The 22,586-nt window shown below is 37.6% G+C and overlaps 3 protein-coding genes across 3 annotated transcripts in view; 1 reads left to right on the top strand and 2 right to left on the bottom strand.

Annotated features, from left to right (window-relative positions):
• Positions 1-9,240, top strand: part of LOC128364868 (collagen alpha-1(XXVII) chain B-like) — a 91,185-nt gene extending 81,945 nt beyond the window's left edge. The window contains exons 60-72 of the mRNA XM_053325491.1: positions 832-939; positions 1,024-1,077; positions 2,693-2,755; positions 2,921-2,974; positions 3,076-3,111; positions 3,646-3,663; positions 3,820-3,855; positions 4,739-4,765; positions 4,892-4,957; positions 5,118-5,286; positions 5,384-5,493; positions 6,273-6,491; positions 7,347-9,240. Coding sequence (XP_053181466.1) covers positions 832-939; positions 1,024-1,077; positions 2,693-2,755; positions 2,921-2,974; positions 3,076-3,111; positions 3,646-3,663; positions 3,820-3,855; positions 4,739-4,765; positions 4,892-4,957; positions 5,118-5,286; positions 5,384-5,493; positions 6,273-6,491; positions 7,347-7,493 — 1,107 coding nt within the window. The 3' untranslated portion in view covers positions 7,494-9,240. The remainder of the gene's footprint in view (positions 1-831; positions 940-1,023; positions 1,078-2,692; positions 2,756-2,920; positions 2,975-3,075; positions 3,112-3,645; positions 3,664-3,819; positions 3,856-4,738; positions 4,766-4,891; positions 4,958-5,117; positions 5,287-5,383; positions 5,494-6,272; positions 6,492-7,346) is intronic.
• Positions 9,241-9,271: 31 nt separating this feature from the next.
• On the bottom strand, positions 9,272-16,223 carry zgc:101858 (uncharacterized protein LOC449555 homolog). The gene is made up of 8 exons (XM_053325413.1): positions 16,145-16,223; positions 15,772-15,942; positions 12,394-12,572; positions 10,851-10,944; positions 10,671-10,740; positions 10,535-10,571; positions 10,245-10,308; positions 9,272-9,509 (listed from the first exon to the last, which is right to left on the bottom strand). Exons 1-8 carry the CDS (start codon positions 16,166-16,168, stop codon positions 9,351-9,353), a joined length of 798 nt encoding a protein of 265 aa, XP_053181388.1. The 5' UTR covers positions 16,169-16,223; the 3' UTR covers positions 9,272-9,350.
• Positions 16,224-16,536: 313 nt separating this feature from the next.
• On the bottom strand, positions 16,537-20,795 carry ppil3 (peptidylprolyl isomerase (cyclophilin)-like 3). Its single transcript, XM_053325489.1, has 7 exons — positions 20,742-20,795; positions 19,635-19,700; positions 19,295-19,369; positions 18,156-18,249; positions 17,981-18,048; positions 17,765-17,883; positions 16,537-17,614 (listed from the first exon to the last, which is right to left on the bottom strand). The coding sequence occupies exons 1-7, from the start codon at positions 20,793-20,795 to the stop codon at positions 17,488-17,490; spliced, it is 603 nt and encodes a 200-aa protein (XP_053181464.1). The 3' UTR covers positions 16,537-17,487.
• Between the last annotated feature and the right edge of the window lie 1,791 nt (positions 20,796-22,586).

Here is a 22,586-nt window from a genome sequence, read left to right as displayed (position 1 = left end):
TGATGTGGTCCTTGCTCTCCAATACCACTGCCAACAACACACTGTCTGCCCATGACTTTAGGCTCCAGTGCAAGTTTGTTTACTTTGTATCTCACTGCCCTACTGGTTCCTTCAAAACTCAAGTCTTCCAAAACTGTCAATCAAACACATACACTGACATGCCCTGACAGCCCGCTGAGTCCCCAAAAGACCTTATTTGTTCTTTTTAATAATAAAAAACTATTAACTATTATAAAAAAAAGAAAAAAAATCATTGACATTATTTATAACTATAAAAAGGCATGACTAAATGTGATTTCAGTTGGACTGTTAAGTTATGGCACGAGCATTTTTTATAGATCACAATGCAGGCAGTTTTATTGCCAATATCAAGTGGAAAATGCCAACTCAGCTTTATGACTAATATGCCAAGGCTGCCTCCCTTGGCACCATAATGCTGGCTTAATATTTCAACCATTTTCTGATCTCAAAGGCCAAACTCTGCATTAAGACCTTACAGCAGCTCTCAAAAGACTTCATTTTCAAGGCAATAATTTCAGGAAGTTAGCGTTGCAAAATGTTAACGAGCTGGCATATTCTTGATTTGCATGGCCCCGCCAATATTACATAAAATTTATATATGTGTGATTATGATTAACACAGGGATGCTTTACTTGTTCGCCATAGGGGACCACTGGCTGCAGTTAGTTGACAGTGTCTAATGTCAAGGAGTCAGTAAGGGATCATGAAATTGTCACTGCACTTCTAGTTTGGCTGAGTGTCTGTGCGAAGGGTGAGGATGCTTGTGTTTATGTGTTTATGTGTTTATGTGTTTTTGTGTGTGTTCTCCAGGGTGAAAGGGGTCTCCCAGGCCAAACTGGTCCTACAGGAAAGAGAGGCTACTTTGGTGGGATGGGATTGCCAGGAAGACAAGGAGACATGGGCTCCAAAGGACAACCAGTGAGCAGAATTCCTTTACATGACAGCTTCCTCGGTGGTGTTGTGAGGAAGATGATTATACCTCTGCTTTTCTGTATTCATCAGGGGGATTTTGGTGAACAAGGATTTCCAGGGGTGCTGGGTCTCTTTGGACCAAAGGTACGCTCCTCTCAAGCTCCGTTCACTCCGTTCAACTAATATCATGAGCTCAAGTCAAACATATTAAGTTTTAGTTTTCCAGCCGGCATAAAGTTGTTAAGTCTCTGGCCAGATTTGAAAATGTCTCTGGCAAAATGACTTCAAAAGCAATTTCTGTGTTTAACTCACCTTTTGTTTGAGTTAATGTAATTTGGTTCAGTTTAAATGTTAAAAAATTGTCTGGAGGTACATTAGATTATAGCGTCTTTGGGAAGATTTGGTATGAAAGCTGTTAGGTATTACTGCATGCCCCGGGATGACATCTGCTCCACAATAATCTTGATAAACTTACAGCTCTGCTGCATTATAGATTATTGCCAGCTGAAAAAACAGAGCACGCTTTACTAGACTTTCACTCTTTAATTTAAAACCTTGAGTCTTATGTTGGATATTTTTTTTATATTGTGGGACTTGAACAGGACTGTGAAGCAGATGAGCTTTGTGTTAATGTTCAGGAGAGTTTAGAATAGTTGTTTGAAAGTATAGAATACAGATAGTTAGAGAAAAATTGTATTATTAAAGAATTCGAAACACATTGTTGTAATCTCTCAGGTGCTGCGGTGTTATAGAATGGCTTCATTTATATCAACTGCAGCAATATTGACCTTATTTGAAATAAGAGTAGAGATTACACTTACATAGATAGTTTATATCTTATAGACTGGTTTCCTCTCCACTGTATCAAACCTTGTGTTGTTTGTATTTCTACTCTAGTATATTCTTGTTGCAATCGTCATGCAAATTTAGCAAAAAACTGTTGAGATATGCAGAGACTACAGTCAGTAAATCAAGCTACCCAAACAGCTTGTTAAGCCTTGGTATATTTAAAGACTGTATTTAGTTAAAATTGCCACAAGACAAACATTAAGCCAAGTATAATTAGTTATAAAGGTCTTACATAGTGTTGAAATGATTCGTCTATTAAGTCAATCAACAGAAAATTAGTCGTTTTTGAGAATTTTTGAGAATTAATGTTTTAGCAAAAACACGTACTGCTTGCAGCTTCTAATATGTGAGGATGTTCTGCTTTTCTCTAATAGTCGATGTAATACCTTTGGCTAAAACCCAAAAGTATTACATTTACAACTAGAAAAGAAATTAAAAGAGAAAACTCTGAGAAGCTGTGATGTGATTTTTTTTCACTTTCTTTCACACACTAGATAGTTAATTGATTTTCTTTCTTTTTTTTATCATTAAAAAAAGAGATTAAGATAGATTAACTGATGTTTTTGTTTGCAACCTTACTCTTGTGGAAAAAATCTATTCGTCTCAAGAGAGAAGCTGAAACCTTGATTCTAAGACACTTTATATAAAGTTAAAAAAGGTAGTAATCCTTCTTTCTTTTTGAATTTTATCAGACAAGTGATATTCCAAAGGGTTATTACATTTTTGCACTTATCATTGTGCAGAATGCTAACATGCATGCTAACCACAGAAATCTTTGTCAATGGAACAAATCCTACATTTTTGCTAATAGAGGTCAACAAAGCTAATTGATTAGTTGATTCTGGTTTAAACTTTAAACTTAACGTACCTTATTCACCACTATAAAAATCTAATGTTTGTGTCTTTCTAGGGACCTCCAGGAGACATTGGCCCAGCAGGGATACAGGGACCAAGAGGACCACGTGGTTTGATGGTAAGATGAAGATGAATGGTGGACTGGTGACTCAGTGCAGTATTTTAGCCAGTGCCAGTCCACTGAACTCTCACAAACTGCTCACTTCACATGAAAAATAAGTAGTACTTCTTCAGACACTCTATCATATGTGTCCTCCTTCCCTAACATGCCTCTGCCTTGCAGGGGATGGAGGGAGCTTTGGGTCCCTTTGGCATCATTGGCCCCAGCGGTCATCCTGTATGTACCTCATATCTCATCCCATCTGCCAAGCTTTATGTTACTTCTCTCAGCTCTCTGGCAGTGATGGAATGATCGTCTGTCTCTTTTCTCTCCATCAGGGACCCCAGGGTGACAAAGGAAGTCGGGGGGAGACGGTGCGTGGCACTGTTTTGATGAATCCTTTTCTATCTGTACTGTGAGCACAGAGTAGGATACTTAGTATGGAGACAGCACACCACTCAGCCTCCTTTGCCCTCAGCACTTTTCATTTCCTATTGTGCTCCACTGTTTGTTGTTACACTCACAGTGACACTTAGCTGCTGTGGAATTCCTGTCAGGGTGATAAATGTTGGCTGCATGCTCATCTCAAGCTTTTTAAGAGGTCTGTTGAGCGCTCACACACAGGCACAAGCTCACTCCAAAAACGCCAACGTTCATGTGTGGGTTTCCTGTGTGAAAATAGAATTTTCTGTGTGGAAATAAGATTTCTGAGAGCAGGCTTGAAAAGAAGCAAGAGGGCAATTCAATAGGAATTCAACATACTGTAGATAAAGACTGTCTGCTGAAAGTGTAGCACAAAAATGTCTTTATACTGTACATGATAGAATAATACCAGGTCTGCTTTCATTGTATTATTGTGGGATTGTCCACTTATGAATATTGATTTCTTTTTCTTTCATCCCCAACAGGGGTTGCAGGGACCGAGGGTGAGTAATTATTCACCTCTGTAGCGTAATCATTATCCTCTGCTCAGGCCTGTGGTCCGCTCAGTACCAGAGGAAATGAATGAGCTACTTAATCATCTTCTGTAAAGGCCAAGTTATAAATAATTAGAAGTCTAATGTAGTGTTGCCATTTTTCAGGGATCTCCTGGTCCACGTGGACCACCTGGACCACCAGTAAGTTTGTCATTTTGCATATTTTACATGATCTCAGTCTAGATTCAGGTTTTTTTTAACTTGTACAAGTGAAAAAAATGGAGAATTGAACTTGTAAATTAGTTCTTAGTGCATCTTCCAGCAATTTACAGCTGAACTATGTGCTTCTCAGATGAAAGAGAGCAAATTCCAGGAGGGAAAAGACTGGAGCTGCACATAGACTAACACATTTATTTTATACGTCCAACATGATCTTGTGTGTGCTGGACTTATAAAGTTGTGTTAAAATGTTTGTCTGTTTGCATTATTAAAGATTGAAAATCAATCAGTGTGCGCCAGTCTCTCTCTCCAAAGATTATTTCTTGCTTCCAATTCAGTTTCTTATGTTTCAGGAAGTTTAACAAACAGTTTATAGACCTATACAAGTCAGATCACTCCACTGCTATTAAGATATTGTCAGTTGATGTATTGCCTCTTTAAACAAGTGAATTTGCATTGAACACAAGTGACGGTCTTTTGGCTCTTTTGGTGGATCTGATGACACATGTGGTCACATTATGTGTTTTCATAATGGAGATCCAACTGTCCCATTTATAATGAAACACATAGACTCAGCTGTGGGTGCAGCATCTAGTCTACCAAAATCAACTGAAGAAGACAAATTCACGTGTAGATCTGTAATCTGTTTAAAATGTTTTCAGTAAGTGTTTTGAGTATAATTCAGGAAGTTAATGCTTATTTTCTACAGTGATCTGATCGGAGCAGCATTTAGCCAACCACTCCTCTTGGTTTCATTTGACATGCTTTATTGCGTGTGTGTTTTCATGCTTCATTTCCTGTGCATATCTGTATATTGGGTGTGTCAGGATTGGCTATAATTTTGGTTTCTCTCTTTGGTTTCTAGGGTCTTCCTAGTTCTGCCTTTTCACTTGTAAGTATATTTCTTTTTATTGTCAATTTGGGGTTTTGGGGAATGATTAAATATTAAAGTACAAACTATAAAGTAGAACTAAGCGTGGTTGTGGTTACCTTATTGGCTTTCTGCATTTTCTGTTAGAAGAATGAGGCTCTTGGTGCTGCCTTTCAAGTCATCATGGATTCCCATGCTGCATTGAAGCCAGAGGTTAGTTTTGAAGGGTACTATACTGGCTCCAAATAATCACTGCTTGTTGTTGGTGCTTTAATGGCTTTAATTATTAATGTGAATCACTCTTTATAAACTTGAACATGTTAGAGATCAAACTAATTTTAAAAAATCATGCCAATATTTATATTTAAAGCAGAATTATCCGAGCATGGACCTGCCCATGTTAGACCAAAGCACAGAAATCTTCAAGACCTTGCAGCATCTCAGCACGCTCATCCAGAGTCTAAAGAACCCGCTGGGAACCCGCGACAATCCTGCAAGAATCTGCCGAGACCTCTACAACTGTGAACAGAGGATGTACGATGGTGAGGAGGCAATGTCAAGACAGACATTCACATAACACATTCCTTCTGTACTTGTTAATAAAGAGCTGTTTCCTCCTCTGTTGCCGCTCTTTGACAGGCACTTACTGGATCGACCCAAACCTCGGCTGTGCTGCTGACACCGTTGAGGTGACGTGCAACTTCACCGGCGGAGGACAGACGTGCCTGAAACCTATCACAGTTTCCAAGGTTAGGTTCACTTCTATATTCAGACGTTTGCCTCAGCTGGATAAAAAAACACACCTATCACTTAGAGGCAGACAGGAGGATCCATTAAGGAGCATGTTATGAAGACGGTGGATAAATATCAAATCTGTGGTGGCTCGTGTACATGTGGCCAATGTTCCTCCTACAATATCTCGGAAAGAATTTCTCGAGAAGTTTTGAGAGAAATTTAGAGGTTAAGATGGGCTATGTGTGTGTATGTGTGTGTGTGTGCATAATGTCGTTCATGTGATAAATTAAAGAACCCAGCTGTTCATTTTCTGGCTCTATACTGTAAAACTGCAGCTCTTTTTTGGATGGATCATGCTCGCAATGAATCTTAGAGCATGCCATTTTGTCATGTTGGCCAAGTCGCCATCAAAGGCACGCTGAGCTGGCACGTAAACCTGCAGATTCTTTAACTGTCCTTCATCTTTTCACTCTCTCATGGTGGGAGTGATATTGCAACCATGCCATACAGCAACAAGAACACACATATAGACAGCCTACATGAAATGTAAATTAATTGATATGGATATATGATACTTCAAAGTACAATTACATCTGTGATCCAGATATAATTAATTATAATTTACAGTAGAATTGGAACCTGTCATCAACTCCTACTTTAAAGACTAACATTAAAGACTAACTAACCAAGTCCAGGCAATAATGGTTTCTGATGCTCTTTATTTTTGGAATTTTTTATGGCCTGTTTTTTTTTTTTTTTTTGTTAACTTGACAAAAATCCACTTACTTTGTAGTTGGAGATCGGAGTGGGTCGTATCCAGATGAACTTCATCCACCTTTTGAGCACTGAGGCAGTGCAGCACATCACCGTTCACTGCCTCAACACACCTGTGTGGGCAGAAGGACCCTCCTTAACACCCTCTACCCAGGCTGTGAGCTTCAAGGCCTGGACCGGGGAGAAGATTCAGGCAGGAGACCTCTTGGAGCCGCTCATACCCAAAGATGAATGCTGGGTACGCACTGTTATCCTTAAAGCATGGGTTCTGTGGATTGCTTTTGCATTAGTTCAGCATTTTGTGAAACACACAAATTAATGCTGAGGTTTAAATCAGAATATTATCAATTCAGTTTGTTAAGTATAAAGCTAAAGGAAAAGGAAGTAGGGGGAGTCTTGCTTGGCAAAGTTTTAAAAAATCTCACTAATTAAAACAAGTTATCTTCTATACAAACAAAATACATTAGAAACAAATGTGAAAACAGGAAATTATGATTTAACAGGAAGTTTTTGCGCTGTTACTTTTTCTTGGCCGGGTGAGTTGGCTTCCTGGATTTCACATAACACTCACATAATTCGGTGCTTTTACATTTCTGTTTGTGCCAGGATAAAACAAAACATCCACGTTCATTATGGGTGTTGAGGTCAATTTGGAAATAAAACCAGGCTCGCTGCTCTCCAGTCATGAAGCTAAACTAACCGACTCAGTGGAGTAACTAAATACTAATCTAAGCTCAGAACACAACATATTTTCTCTAGTGATATTCAGCCCTTCAGAAAGGTTTTGTTTTAGTTGTCCAGGTTTTGAGACATCCATTTTTAAGATGTCTAACCCAATAAAGTGGAGGTGAGTTAAATTTTGTTTGAGGTGCACAGATTCAACAGCATTGCCCTTTTTCCATAAACAGTCATTCTGTTTGTTTAGGATAATCCACAGACAACACTGTCAATGTTTTATGGTAGAAATCTCAGAGAAGTAAGTTTCAAAACTATAGTTGTCATGGCTACAGTAGTAAAAAACAAACCTGTTGGTATGTATGTATATTTTTGCACATCATCTCAATATGTGACATGATGCAACCTTCACTTTCAGATAAAAGATGGCCGCTGGCATCAGACCCACTTCATCTTTCAGAGCCAAGACCCAAACTTACTCCCCATAGTGGATGTAACCAACCTACCAGCCACAGAATCTGGTTCACGTTTTCACCTTGAGGTTGGACCAGTTTGCTTCTTGTAGGACCCCCAGTGTGTGTGTGTATGTATGTGTGTGTGTATATGTGTGTGTGTGTGTGTGTATGGTGGGGGCCTTGAATACTCCTCAAAGGAGTGACTACATTGAGGATGGCAGACAGGGGAGACTGGTGCTTTGGTGGTTTCACGAACAACCCCAATTTTCTCTCCACAAAATATGCTTGGACTGCAGAAACAGGAGGGGGCGCTGGAGAGGGAAGGCCCATTGGAAATGCAGAGATAAAATACTTCTGGCACTAATCAGCCTATGGAAAAAAAAATAAAAATAATAAGCTTCTTTTTCAGAGACTTGTTTGTGTGATACAAGATCTGGATGCCCTGAATCGAAGGAAGTAATATGAACGTCTCGTTTCCGTCATCTCTCGGACCATGTTGTATCATATTCCCTTCACGGTCTGACCTGATTTTGCAAAATCCTAGAACATTTTACAGAAGTGATGTGTACAGAAACCGTTACATCTGCAAATGCAATAATTCCAGCTTTCATGTTTGAAGTATTATTTATACATGTATATGTACTGTATATTGTAATATAAAGTGCAATAGTTATTGATCCACAGCCTTTACAGTATAAACATCATATCACTCATTCAGGTATATAGTGTGCCTCAGGCACACAGGCGTACTGCCTCCAGGTAAGTCTTTTTGAGCCTCTAATAACTGTCCAGTGCTGAGACCCCACATTTATACAGATATCTTCACACAAACAACTACAACTGCTGTGTGGGATGTTCCACGTTAAAAAGTGGATCCGAGGTTTCCACAGTGTGAACAGAGAAAAGTGTGTCAAGATGCTACCTCGTACTGCACCTCTCATCTCACAACGAACAAGACGTTACCTGATATTATCTGGGATGACAAAGAGGTGACACCTGGTGCTGCAACAGTTGACACTTGTACGGTTAATTCTTGTCAGCTCTCAGCAAAGCTATGTCTGTGCTTTACTTAAAAGGGAAGATTGTATAATATGCACACAGGCCAAACTCCTAAATTATATTTTCAAGGTAGCATATGTTAACATTTTCAATATTCTTTGTATGAGTCTGACACTATAAGTTAAGTTCTTTTTTTTTATTTGTCAAAATGTAAATGTATATAATTATGCAACCTTTATTATCTACAATGGATTCTATTTAAATTTTATTTAAATTCTGATTAACTTTCCGGTTCAAAACCATCAAGTTCTTGTTTTCAGCACACTTTTGGTCATATGGAGGTTTAAAAATCTACAGTCTGTATGTGTTTTTATACTTAAACTGTTCTGAACAATCAGCTGTATTTTAGGACATATTTTATTACTTACTGTTCATGCATTTGTCACTAAAATATGCAGCAATGATGGTTAGTCTCACCAATCTATAAACTCAGAGGATACACATTAAACTACGGTACATGGGTTTAGTGTTTGGTCTGTACAGACATTTTATGCTGAGTGAATGAAGTCTTATGACTCAACAGGTTATTCAATAAATGTCTGAAACCTTTGTTGAAAAGCAGCTTTCTTTTTTTTTTCCTCAAAGAAAACTTCTTAGCAAGGTGAGAGAATAAAATGCATTTAAACTGCCTACTTGTGGCAGTGTGTTTTAGCTCACCTCTATTCATTTCACACCTGGAACTATCAAATCCTGACAGCTACCACTACTGTAAGAAAATGTGGGAGAAAAAGTGTGTCCTTGACGTAATGCCTCGTTTTCCCCCCCAACTTCTGTCTTTCAGTTCAGTTTTAGTGGTGGTGGTGGGGAGGGGTCTTTAAACTGCGGCCTCATTCAATACAAAAACACAGGCAGACTTAGAGGTTGGAAACACTATATTAGCAGACTGCTATATGAGCACATATATGGTCTCATCGTGGGCACATGGCATGGCGGCCTCCATCAATAGGCAGGTTGACTCCAGTAATGAAGCTGGCAGCATCAGACGCTAAGAAGGCGATGCTGTGGGCCACCTCGTCCACTTCACCCGGTCGACCGAGGGCGTGAGTGTGCTTAGACTTTGCAAGAAACTGGTGGTGAAAAAGATTAACAGAATGAGAATGGGAGATACATATTAAAATGTTAAAATACATCTTTTCCAGGTGCGCAAGTGGTCGAGTGGTTAGAGCGCATGCCATATATACACAGCCACTCCAGTTTGAATCCCGGTCGGAGGTCCTTTGCTGCATGTCACACCCCCCTTTCTCTCCCATGTTTCCTTCCTGTCGGTCTACTGCTAAATAAAAGGTGTGTATGCCAGACAAAATCTTTTAAAAAATAAATAGGAAAAATCTGAATCTATCAACATGTTAACTATACACAGGATGTGTCCTGCTTCACTGAGAAGAATCAGCATATGCACTGGACTTGAGACATTTCCCTCCTTTGGCAGATAAATCTGAAAACCACCTTCTTCTAGGGTCAAACTCCACATAAATAATTCTGCACAGTGCTCAGATATACAAGAGAAGTGATAACAAGCAAAACATTTTTGAGTTGAGGGGGATTTTTAAATTTGGGTATGCTTAAATTTACAGATATGGGGAAGGTTTAGAACAACTTCCAACATGCATGCCAGGCCACAACTGAACCCAGAAAATCAGTTGCATGTTAAATACAATGAACATAATGGAGTTCAGTCGACACTGTTGTTTCAAACATTGTTGGCTGGCGTTTACACTCATTTCATCCCTGCAATCAGATCTCAGGACATGAGTACAGAACAACACATGGATTTAATCCAGCTCAGTGATGTGTTGTGTTACCTGAGCATATTGCTCCTCATCCAGTCCTGCTCTCTTATGGACATCTGTGACAATCACACCAGGGCTGAGGAGAGAGAGAGAGCAGGAATGTAAAATAAAGTGAGATAAACAGGAAAATTTGATTGTTTTTTAAATCATAAGTTCAAAGGATCTGTTTAATTGAATTACATATCCCACAATGTTTATAATCAAGAAAATGCTGATGAGGTCAATTACTGAACACACACACACACACACACACACACACACACACACAATAATAATAATAATAATAATAATAAAAGACGTACCAGACGGAGTTCACTCTGACTTGCTTTGATGCCAGTTCTGAAATAAAGAGCAGTTATATGAATTCTTGTGCTGTGATGCATCTTTATGACATTTTGTTAAATGATGAACATACATGGGATGCTGTTGCTAACTCACCGAGCGCTATACAACGTGTGAACTGGTCAATTGCTGACTTAGACATACAATAGGCCAGGACACCAGGAAACTATAAAGAGAAAAAAAACACTGTTACAGTTTTCCCAATATGTTTCATATTAAATGAAGATATTTTATTTTGGAGGGTTAATAACATGTGGCCAGCTGCACAATACTCACTGATCTCTGTCCATTGACACTGGATACGTTAACAATAGAGCCTTTGGTCTCGATGAGGTGAGGCACACAAAGTTGAGTCAGGTGGTAAACAGATCTATCATTTAGAAGAAAAAAGGAGAAGAACTAATAATTAAAACATTAAATACCAAGTTAGGGACCATCTGTCTTTTGTCTTCTCAAGGCTGAAAAAGACAATTACCTCCTAACATCTGTGACTGGATTCAGCAGCATGATAACTGTAGTATTACACCTGCACCAACACATTTATCCTGTTACATTTAGACTGTGTGGCTGCTGAATAATGCTGCAGATCTGATGTTCCTGTAGATTTATAACAGTGTGGGCCTGATGTCTTCAGTAAGGACATCAGCGGCTTACAAAAACATTCTTTTCACATCTGAATTAGTATTCTGTGAAGACATCCACCTGTGTTTGTGGCACGAATGATGCAGTAGTAAACGCAGTAGCTCGTTCTGTGTGAGATTATGTGAGAAACTAAACTACCAATTCCATTTGACACAAACACATTCTACTTGAAATCCAGTGTGTTTGTGTTTTGTTTATGATATTGTAAAATGCTTTCTATTGTATTATGTAAAGCTCCTCGTAACCTCAGTTTGTAACCTCAGTTTGGAAAGGTTACAAACTGAGGTTTCATCTTTTTGACAACATACTCAGCAAACTCAAATTGCATCTTATGTCTCGTCACTCTGGTATTTTATTACTACAATTCAAGATTAATTTAAATAATTTAACATCATTTTTAGTTTTGTTGCGATACAGCAACTCAAACATGTAAAAATATATTCTTAACCTTCGTGTCGTCCTCCCGGGTCAAATTGACCCCGTCTGTTTTGACTGTTCCTTCTTTCCTTCCTTCCTTTTTTCTTCCCTCCCTCCTTCTTTCCTTACATCCTTCCTTCTTTCCTCCGTCCCTCCTACCATCCTTCCTTCTTTCCTCTGTCCTTCCTTCCTTTCCTTCCTCCGTCCTACCTTCCTTCTTTCCTCCGTCCTACCTTCCTTCCTTCTTTCCTCCCTCCCTCCTTCTTTCCTTCCATCCTTCCTTCTTTCCTCCCTCCCTCCTTCCTTCCTTCCTTTCCTTCCTCCCTTCCTTCTTCTCTCTTTCTTTCCTCCCCCCTACCTTCCTTCCTTCCTTTCCTTCCTCCCTCCCTTCCTCCCTGCCTCCTTTCCTTCAGTCTTCCTCCCTTCCTTCCTCCCTGCCGCCTTTCCTTCTTCCTCCCTTCCTTCCTTCTTCCTTCCTTGACTCGAGGACAACAGGAGGGTTAATGTCACAAAAAACTGTCAAAGTTTGGTTTTCCTCATTTCTCTTTTTACTTTGAGAAAAGGACTTTTTCCCTCAGCGTAGGAATGTCACCTTTCCTCATGACAACACTGCCACAAATCAACTCTGAAAATATGTCACATACTTCAGCCCACTGCTTCCCCTCCAAACATCTCACTATATTCCAGAGAAATCACATCCGACTCTCTCAGGGAGGGAACACTCGGCTCCGTCATGAGTCTATGGTGTTATGACATTTACCTGACATTGATGTTCATGACCCTGTCATACTGAGCCAGGTCTGTTGTCTCGATGCTGCCCATGGCCAAGATACCAGCACTGTTGACCAGGACGTCCAACCGGCCAAAGTGAGCGATGGTCTGCTCGACGGTCCTCTTCACCGTCTCCTCTTCAGTCAGGTCTCCAGGTACGAGGAGGGGCTGCACAGTAAAGCACAGACAGTGTTTCTACTGAAGATGTTGTAAACTTGTAAAACTCTTCTCTATGGATGAGACGGCCATCCAAAAGATAAAATTAAACATTTATAATAAACTATATGTCATGTGACACTCTCCTTAATTTAACAATTCTGTTTTGTCTTAATTCTGTTTTCCAATTTATAATTATGTCTATCATTGTATTATTATTTTTATATGTATATATGTATATGTGCTGCTAACTGCATTGTTGCCAAGCTAAGTTTCAATGGCAATAAAGTATCTATCATCTATCCATACAGTACAAATATAAAATTTAAGATTTAATACCAAAAGAAAAAAAGGGAAAAATGAAAACGGAAAAAACAAATATATAAAAAGGTCGATGTTTATAATAACCTATAACCTCTATGAACAAATTGGTGTATCTATAGAGGGTTTGTCTGTATTCTTTCAATAATCATGAGGAGTTGATTTGAAGAGTTTTAAGATCTGATTTTCAAGGGATTTTGTATAAATTTATTTTTGCAATCCGTTTTTATGAAGTGACACTTGAATCACTTCATTAAAGGCTGTAATGTTTTTAATTTAAGCAACAATTCTTAGTTTATTGTACAATTTATGATGCGTTGGACACTTTGTGTGTGTGTCAATGTCACAATCTATCTATCTATCTATCTATCTATCTATCTATCTATCTATCTATCAGTCAATCTATCCATCTATCTTGTACGTGCATGTAAGCTCCATGTCCGCTGTACACCTTTAAAGAGAATTTTACTCTGAGGTAGGTCTTAATACTTCTCCAAAAAGCTTTATGCTCATCCCATCATACATTAGAGCTTATTATATTATTACAGGATTAGCTTATTACTTCTGAAAATGCTTATATCTCACATTTATTAACTTAAAGTGTCACAGGCTGTGGGGATTAGGCCATTACTCAGTGGTGGAAAGTAACTAAATACATTTACTGAAGTACAGTATTGAGGTGTTTGTGCTTTACTTCAGTATTTATATACTTCCACTCCTTTACATTTTAGAGAGACATATTGCACTTCCTACTCCACTACATTTATTTGACAGCTTTAGTTACTTTTCAGATGTAGATTTGACATCATGGATAATAAAACAAGCTTTTAAAAGACAACATATTGTTAAAGATGAAACCAGTTTGTTTCCAACCTTTTTGTCTTCTGACGTCTTAGAAAAAGCAGTGTGTAATCTGAGTCATAGTTGTTAACAGCTACTTCACATGGTTTTCATTTCAATAAATGTTCAAATGATTCAATATTTCACCAAAAATCAAAGATTAGAGGAAAAAAAAGTCCAAAAACTGAAAACAGATTTGTGTATCAGAGCTTTGTTTTTTCTTCTTTCATCTCCCATTAATCATCTCATGACCCTTTCACATTTATCTGGAGAAACCACCAAACCACAACTTTTACTACAATACTTTAACTACATTTAGCTGCTAATGCTTATATACTTTTTACCAGGCCTCCCTCTCACGCCTGCAGCTGCTCCAAAAAAATCCCGCAGCTCGTCTTTTTTTTTTTACAGGAACACATAAACAATTTCCCCCCCGTACTGGCCGACCTTCACTGACTCCCTGTACATTTTCAAAATTGATTTTATGATTTTATTGTTTGTCTACAAATCATTAAACAAGCTAGCTCCAACCTTTCTCTCTGACCTTTTACTACTACACGTCCCATCAAGGTCATCCAGGTCTGTTGACCAGTTTTGCTTCTGGTTGTCCAGAGAGATCAAGACTGAAGCAGAAGGGAGAGATCGTGCCTTTGGAGTTATAGCTGCCAACCTCTGGAAAAGGTTGCCTCTGCATGTTAAGCTGCCACCACACTGCCTGTTTTTTTTAAATCCTGCCTTAAAACACATTTTTTATTCCTTGGCTTTTCAGTATGAGAGTTGTATTGTGATTTCTTTTTGTTTGTTAAACTGCTCTTTGTGTTGTTGGTGGCTTCTGTTATTTTGATTTCACAGCACTTTGGTCAGCTGTTGATGTTTTTAATAAACAAATCTGACTTGAGTTGAATTACTTAAACAGGATTTTTTAGGGCCTGACTGATTTTTTGGGGCCGGTGCGCATACCAATATTGGGGGATTTAAAAAAATTGAAATATAGGCAGATAATCTATACAGAATATATACATAAACACACTTTTTCCTCCAAATGTGGTTACCAAACACTTGTGACAAAGATATGTGTATTGGAGGCATGATAAACCTAATATGTACCTGCACACATTTATATAATCTCAGGAACATCTGCATATTGCACATTTATTTATTGCTGATTGATTTACACAGCTATTGTTTACTGTATATAGTATTTTACTTTATTTATTTTATTACTTTTACTCTTATGCTGCATTTTTTTTAACTGCACTGCTTTGTCAATTATGAATTTCTCCCAAGGGGGATCAATAAGGATACATCTGATCTTAAATATCAGCACATGTTGAACAGCGTACACACTGATACTGATATGTTTGTCATAGGCTAATATCAGCTGATAAGATTGGTTGACTGACATATCGGTCAGACTCAACTTGTAATGCAATATTTTTTACAATGACTTAAATACAGGACTGAATACTTCTCCCACCACTCATAATATCTCTATATAGCCCCCAGTTTTAACACCAACTTCCTCTTCATATTCAACACTATCCTAATCCACAAGGACCTCAATTAAATGACTCTGTTACTTAAATAGGATTTTACATGCAACACTTTTACTTGTAATGGAGTATCTTTTCATTGCTGGATTGAATACTTTTAATGTGGAGGTTTTTATAACACCAAACTTCATTCAAGACAATTTGTTCTAACAGCAACTTCCTCTTTATATTCAACACTATTCTGATCCACAAGGACATTAACTCAGTGACATTTCGGCACACTGTGTACCTTTGTTACTTAAGTAGGGTTTTACATGCAAGACTTTTAATTGTAATAGAGTATGTTCACATTGTATGTAATAGAGTATGTTCACATTGGATATATGTAATGAGGATGTATTGGATATATGTAATAGAGTATGTTTACATTGGATATATGTAATAGACTATCAACAACTTCCTCTTCATATTCAACACTATCCTGATCCACATGGACATAAACTCGGTGACATTTCTGCACACTGTGTACATTTCTCTACAGTGAAGTGTGTACCTACCTCTGTGGCCCCTGAGTCGGTGCACTGTTTGGCCACCTTTTTCAGGTTCTCCACGTCTCGGCCATTGAGAGCCAGCAGAGATCCGAGTTTGGCGAACAGGACGGCGGCACCGGCTCCGATACCTGAGCTGGCTCCCGTTATCAGGGCCACCTTACCCTTCAGGGAAGACACCTACAAAATGAACATTGTTAGAAACGTCAGAACAGCTGTACACACACACATACACACACTCTCACACACACACACATACTGCCTTAACACGAATAAAGGACTGAACTGTAAGTGTAACAGAGGTGACAACCGGTGTGAAAGCTGTAATATAAATATGTTGAATTGAAGGATAAAACACGTCTAATAAAAAGAGTGAACTTACTTTAAATGCATCCTCTGAGGCCATGACTTCTGTGGAGGTAGTTTAGTCTGAACTTCCTACAGCCTGTGTGACATGCTTCGTCCACTAATGATGACGTAGTTCTACTATTATGAAAACAACAATGGCGTTTCTCCGTTTTTTGTACACTTCGACCATTCATACAGAAACTACACTAAACCTACACTTCCAACCATTCATACAGAAACTATACTACATTTTAATCATTCTGTTGAATATGACATTATAATTGTTGAATATGTCAATAAAGACAAAATAAATATATAATTAAAAATTAGCACCTTGTCTTTTCCAGTGGGGGCATTTGAAAATATATTTCAATGTAGAAAACATTTTGAAGTCATGCTAAAAACAGAACAAATTCATTAAAAAAAAGTTTTATTTAATACAAAACACTGGCAATTTATTTACAGTCTTATCAAGAAAAAAAGATCAGAGACTTTAAAACAATGTTACACAAAGTCAGACATGTTTTCTTTTTTGGACTGAATGTTGAATGAGAAATCTGGCATTAATCTGTGGGGCATGACTAACGTTGTCTTATTAAAACCATATTATATCTTTTGCCCAAAGGAGAGTTAAAGGATAGGCCTTAAAGAGGTTTTCCTCACTGTATTAATTCCTGCTGTTCATACTGGCTGTTAAATGATCTCCTTCAAATGTGCTTTCATGTAAGTGATGAGGGCCAAAATCCAAAAATACATTTAAAAGTTGATGTGAAGCTTATATGAGTGTTCAACAGTCTGAGTTAGTTATATCAAGTGGATATCTGACACATTTAGTCTTTTTAAGCATCAAATTCTCTCTTTGTGTTTCCTGTTGAGCTGTGGTGGAAGTACAGTTTTAAAAAAGAGGGACATTGGCACTAAAAAACACTGTGACGGTGAAACATATCTACTTGATTTCACTAATATGGGTGACTGAAGAATATTAGCTTCAGATCAACTTTTAAATACATTTTTACAAGAAAGAGGACTGTGGATTTTGGACCCCAATTACTTCCATTATAAGTGCATTATGAAGGTATCTTCTAATGGTCAGCGAGAACAGGAGGAATGATTACAGCAAGAAAAAATGTATTTAAATGTTCTTCTCAGCTTTTTGGGAGTTTAATATTTAAATTCTGGGTCATACCTGTTTGGACAGTTTGCATGTCAGCAAAGGCTGACATGCAAACTGTCCAGGGGTTTTCTCTCAAACTTCTAGCTTCTGACAAGCTATCCATCCATGGCAAGGTACTATACAGTGTATCAATTGCTTTGTTGGGAATATCTTAGTCCATGTGTGTGTTAAAGCCCATCTCCATGTTTAAAAAAGTATGTCGTCTATCCAGCAAAAGGGTTGGCATGAATGGTCACATCCTTTATCCGGGTGTCACTCAGCGGTCGGAACGTCTTTTCGTTTACAGGCAGTTTCTCCAGTTCATCCAGTGATTCCAAGCCGTCGATAATCCTGCATGTTGAAGTGAAAGAGATGTCAGCTGACAAAATTAACTGAGGTCATTTGTGTCAGTCTACAGAAAGCAAAATTTGTATTGCACATTTAACATATAATTGTATCTTTCTTTTACATGATCATACACTCATATTATGATTTACGTACTTTCCAAACACTGTGTACTTCATGTCCAGATGAGGCTGTTTGGCATACGTGAAGAAAAACTGGGAGCCGTTCATGTCGGGGCCATTGTTTGCCATTGAGACCACTCCTCTTACATTATGCTGAAACAGAAGAAAACAAACAGTGACAATTTAAACATTGAGCCATGATGAGATTTTAAAGTATAATTTGGGCCATAGAGTTAGATGGTACACTCACTTTTAAGTGTTCACTGAACTCATCTTCAAATTTGCGACCCCATATACTGGTCCCTCCTTTTCCTGTGCCTGGGTGATTTCATCAAAATAGAGAAAAAGAAGGACCACAAGTGAGAAAGTGTGAGAATTCTGACATTTATACCATTTATTAAAAATGCAACAACAGTCCTTTATACCTGTTGGGTCTCCAGTTTGAACCATGAAGCCTTTAATATTTCGGTGGAAGACGCAGCCGTTGTAAAACCCACTGGCACACAAGGCAAGGAAGTTCTAGAAAAGACATTAAAAACAACAAAATGTTAGGTTGTAAAATGACTTAAATGAAAATATATCAAATCTCTGCCTAAACCTTACTATTGCAGTACGTTAAAGCCAACTGTAAAATTGTTACCATGATCACCAAAAATTAGAGGAAGGTGATTTGTCCTCTCTGATCATGTGCTAACATTAAAACTATGATTTTGAGTTTTGAGAGTAGAGCTGCAACTACAGGATTTCATTAGCAATTAATAGATTCATTGTTTTCGGTCATAAAATGTGCGTGAAAAATGTCCATCTCTGCTTCGCAAAGCCCGAGATGACAACCTTCAAATGTCTTGTTTTGTCCTGTTCAACAGTCCACAACTCAAAGATCGTTGTGACTTTCCTTCTGGGTGTCAAATAAGCCACTAATGAGCTGTAGGAACAGTAACTGAGCCTGACGGAAACGACAGGAGATGTAATTATATTTAAAGTATTTACTGAAACAAAAAGATTAAATTACATCGGGCATACTTTAGAAAAACTAACTGTTATATGCTCCCGTTCCTAACTTAGCTCTCCTCCAAACTACTCTGCTGCACATGACTAACTAAAGGAGCATTAACATGAAATATACATACACTGTGTACATTTTAAACAAACCAATCTTTTACAAAGACTGAAAGTTGCATAATATTTAACTTAATTTATATTCACACATTAAGGTTCTTACAAAGATATTCAGTTTACTGTCACAGAGGACTAAAGAAACCTACACATAATAACAGAGAATTTTGACTTGGTGGTGGTGATTAATTTAATAGATACCAACTAACTGATTAATCAATTAAGTGTTGCAGCAGCTCTATGTGAAAGATTTCCATACAGCACTAAACTGTACTATGAGGTAGGGTAGCTTTTCTTCAGCCAAATCTTAAACTTCACATATGAGAACACACCACCATGTCAAACCTAAAATTAAGATATATTTAAATGTGCAAAAATATTGCACTATGGAAAGAAGTCGACAGTATAGCAGTGAAAGATGAGAGTATGTGAGCCACAGTAAACTCACCTCACATGATCTCGGCGCGCGTTCACAAAACAATTCAATCTTAAATTCTCCTACATCTGTGTGAAGGGTAACAGCCTGCACAATATCAACACAGAAGAATAAAAAACATTAAACATGAACTTAAATGAGACACAGGAACAGTCATTACTGTTTGCTATTAGCTTAGCCTGTTACACCGACAGCATTAATAAGGAAGTTATCACACAACAAAAGAGGAGTGAAGCAACGTAGTATAGCCACGTAACAAAAACAACAACACAATATTAATTAATCACTTTTTGAGCTGTTTTGTTTTCAATATTGCCAGCTACCTACTAGAAATTTCTACAATGAAGTTTACCATTTCAAACGTTGCGTCTGTCCACCAGTGTGTCAAAGAAATATGTCCGTCTGAGTACAGTGCGCACTGAATGGTTCCGGGGTGCAATGAAATAGATATTTTTAAACAATTGCTAGCATACTGTACAGAATAGAGGCATTTACAAATATAGTAGTAGATCTGTGAGATGTAATGGAAGCAGCTGATGGAAACAAGAAACAGTCTGAATATTTAAATATGTTTTTTAATTTTTTTCTTCCTGTAGTCATTCCTCCTGTTCCACTGACCATGACAAGATCCCTTCATGATGCACTTACAATGCAAGTGATGGAGGACAAAATCCTGTGCAAAAATGTATTTAAAAGTTTATTTGAAGCTGATATGAAGTCAGAGTGAGTCCAATCAAGCAGATATCTTTCAACGTTCAGCCATCCAAATTAGAATCTTTCAACATATCAGTCTTTTTAGTGCCAAAGTTACAATTTTTGTTACTATGTTACTACAACACAGCTCAACAGGGAAACACAAAGAGGGAATTGGATGCTAAAAAGACTGTACATGTGGCAGATATCTACTTGATATGAGTAACTCAGACTGCTGAAGCCTCATATAAACTTCTGATTTATTTTTAAATGCATTTTTTTTTTTTGCACAAAATGTCAGCATGGACACACTGTGGGTTTTGCCCCCCATAAGTTACATTAAAGCACATTTGAAGGGGATCTTTTAGTAGTTAGTATAAACAGGAAGAATCACTAGGTGGAGGACATTCTCTCTCACTGTTCATTTGGGTATGTTACTGTTGTTTTAAGACACACTTGAAAAATTGTGAGTATAACCTATCAGCATGGCAACACATGGCTTCATTGTCCTTATGAGCCTCCAAATTCTCCATTCTCTGTGGCTAATGTGTACTTTTTCCAGATTTGCAGTGGGGTAAACAACACATTCACTTAGAAAAGAACCATCATGTAAGCACAAAACTGAAAAATGTGATGCTTCAGGACAGGGCCTTAAGATTGGGTAATATGGCAGAATGCACAATAAGGCCCTTGTCAAGTTAACTGATAAACAGTATGTGCTAGTGGTTCATATTCCCAATCAAATTTTCAACTAAATTAAACAAACACAGTTAACACGCAGTAAGCTTGGAGCTCTCTGGGCCCCAGGACAGCTGCCCATTATGTCCAGCTGGCCATCCAGCTTTGTGGATTACAATAGACAATGAAAATGACAATTAGTAGTGTTATTATAGGAGGCTAAGTGTTTACCAAGACTGTTCTATATCTACACAGCCTTAGATTTGAACTGCTTCAACAACTTACTCAGTGTTCATAATGTGTACTGCAAGACACTTAACTGCTTCTGAATTACTTCTTAATAAATGTTATGACTCACAAAGAGCACTATCGAACACAATATTTGTATAGTTAACAAGACAGAAAGAACACATTAAACAGACTCACTCCAAAAAGCAAATTTGGTCAACCAAGTTTATTTACCTATGCACCTCTAGTGGAGTGTGTACAAGAGAGAATGAGACTGATGAGAATGTTCAAAAACAGAGTATTCATGATCACACCATTCATGTCAATACTGATGCACTGATGATTTCCTCTTAAATGAATTGTTGTTGAACTTTTGGCAAGCAAACACTGCATGTAATGATATTTGCTCATCACTTATGATTGGAACTGTGTTGGGAAACCTTGAAAAATGATTTGTACCCAAGATAATGAATTTAAGAGGACAAACAACAAAAGTGGACATACACACACACACACACACACACCTCATGCTAGTCACAATGAAGATCTATGAAACGATCGGCTCAATTAATATGTGATCACTGACAAAAAAAAACACAATCAAGGTTAAACCAAGTGGTTTCTTTAAAAACACAAAAACACATTTTAAACCAGCAGTCAATATTAAGTACACCAAACTAGAAAATAATGTATAGAAATGCATATAAAATGTTATCACAACTGTTTAAATTAATAAAAATACCTGGTGTAGTAAAAAAATAGGCAATCAACTCAAAAAAGAAGTGAGTACTAGCTGGTTTCCTGAGAAATTTAGTTATACTGTAATAATACTAATAGCTGTCAAAATGGAAAGGAAAAAATAAAAAGGTCAAAATGAGAAGAGGGGGAATACAGAAAGCAAAATGACTATGCAATAAAATCATGACACACATACTGATACCACTCACTACTAGCAACCAACAAAATGCTTTTTAAAAATTATACTGACCATTTAACTTGCAGTGTAAACTACAAACTGCAAAACTATCACTCTTCATTAGAGTAGTCTTGATTGTCTTAATCTGTGGTGTTTTTTACTGAGGTGTCATTATATATGATCCAGATGGGATTTAAAAGGTAACTGTAGGACCATTTAATTTCTCTTCCAATGATTAGTTCAAAAAAAAAAAAAAAAAAAAAACTGAAATAATGATCATATACTTTTCATTTCAATCTTATAGCTGGCAGTCATTCATTTGAACCTTATACCTTATATACACCCCATACTAGAAAACATATCTTGTATACATCAGTTGTATAACATTACTGGCATTTATCTAAATGTGACTTTTGGGGAGGTGCTACAGTGCAAACGCATTCTCTCAGAGCACTCTACTTAAATTCAAAGTCTCACCTCATCATCACCTCAGTAAAATGAATGTGACAAAAAAAGAATGCCCATGCACATTAGAAAACTACATCACTACTAACTACCCTTTACATAGTTTAAATCAAGGCAATATTGCACAATATAGCATAGTTCAACATGTTACTGAAATAAATGTACATAGTTTAAACTCAGTCACTATTCCTATGCTTTTCAACTTAGTTACTGTAGTGTATATTGCTACTGTCCATGTTTTCTTTGCACAGCAAGGTTAAAACATAAACTGATATTTTTTTTTTTTTTTTTTTCCGGAGGGGTAAAAACACCAGGACCCCCTAA

This window comes from Scomber japonicus, chromosome 9, assembly GCF_027409825.1.
Source record: "Scomber japonicus isolate fScoJap1 chromosome 9, fScoJap1.pri, whole genome shotgun sequence".
Taxonomy (NCBI): Eukaryota; Metazoa; Chordata; class Actinopteri; order Scombriformes; family Scombridae; genus Scomber; species Scomber japonicus.
Note: the sequence above shows the minus strand (reverse complement) of the source record. Positions and strands in the feature narration are given on the sequence as shown.

Coding starts and splice junctions, on each gene's coding strand:
- zgc:101858 (XM_053325413.1), bottom strand. CDS start 16,168: ATGGCCTCAGAGGATGCATTTAAA. Junction 10,945..12,393: donor GTCATGAACATCAATGTCAG/GTAAATGTCATA, acceptor TCTAAATGATAG/ATCTGTTTACCACCTGACTC. Junction 10,572..10,670: donor CACACGTTGTATAGCGCTCG/GTGAGTTAGCAA, acceptor TCTTTATTTCAG/AACTGGCATCAAAGCAAGTC.
- ppil3 (XM_053325489.1), bottom strand. CDS start 20,795: ATGGGCAGCTGTCCTGGGGCCCAGAGAGCTCCAAGCTTACTGCGTGTT. Junction 19,370..19,634: donor CAGACGCAACGTTTGAAATG/GTAAACTTCATT, acceptor GATATTGTGCAG/GCTGTTACCCTTCACACAGA. Junction 17,615..17,764: donor AAGTACACAGTGTTTGGAAA/GTACGTAAATCA, acceptor TTCAACATGCAG/GATTATCGACGGCTTGGAAT.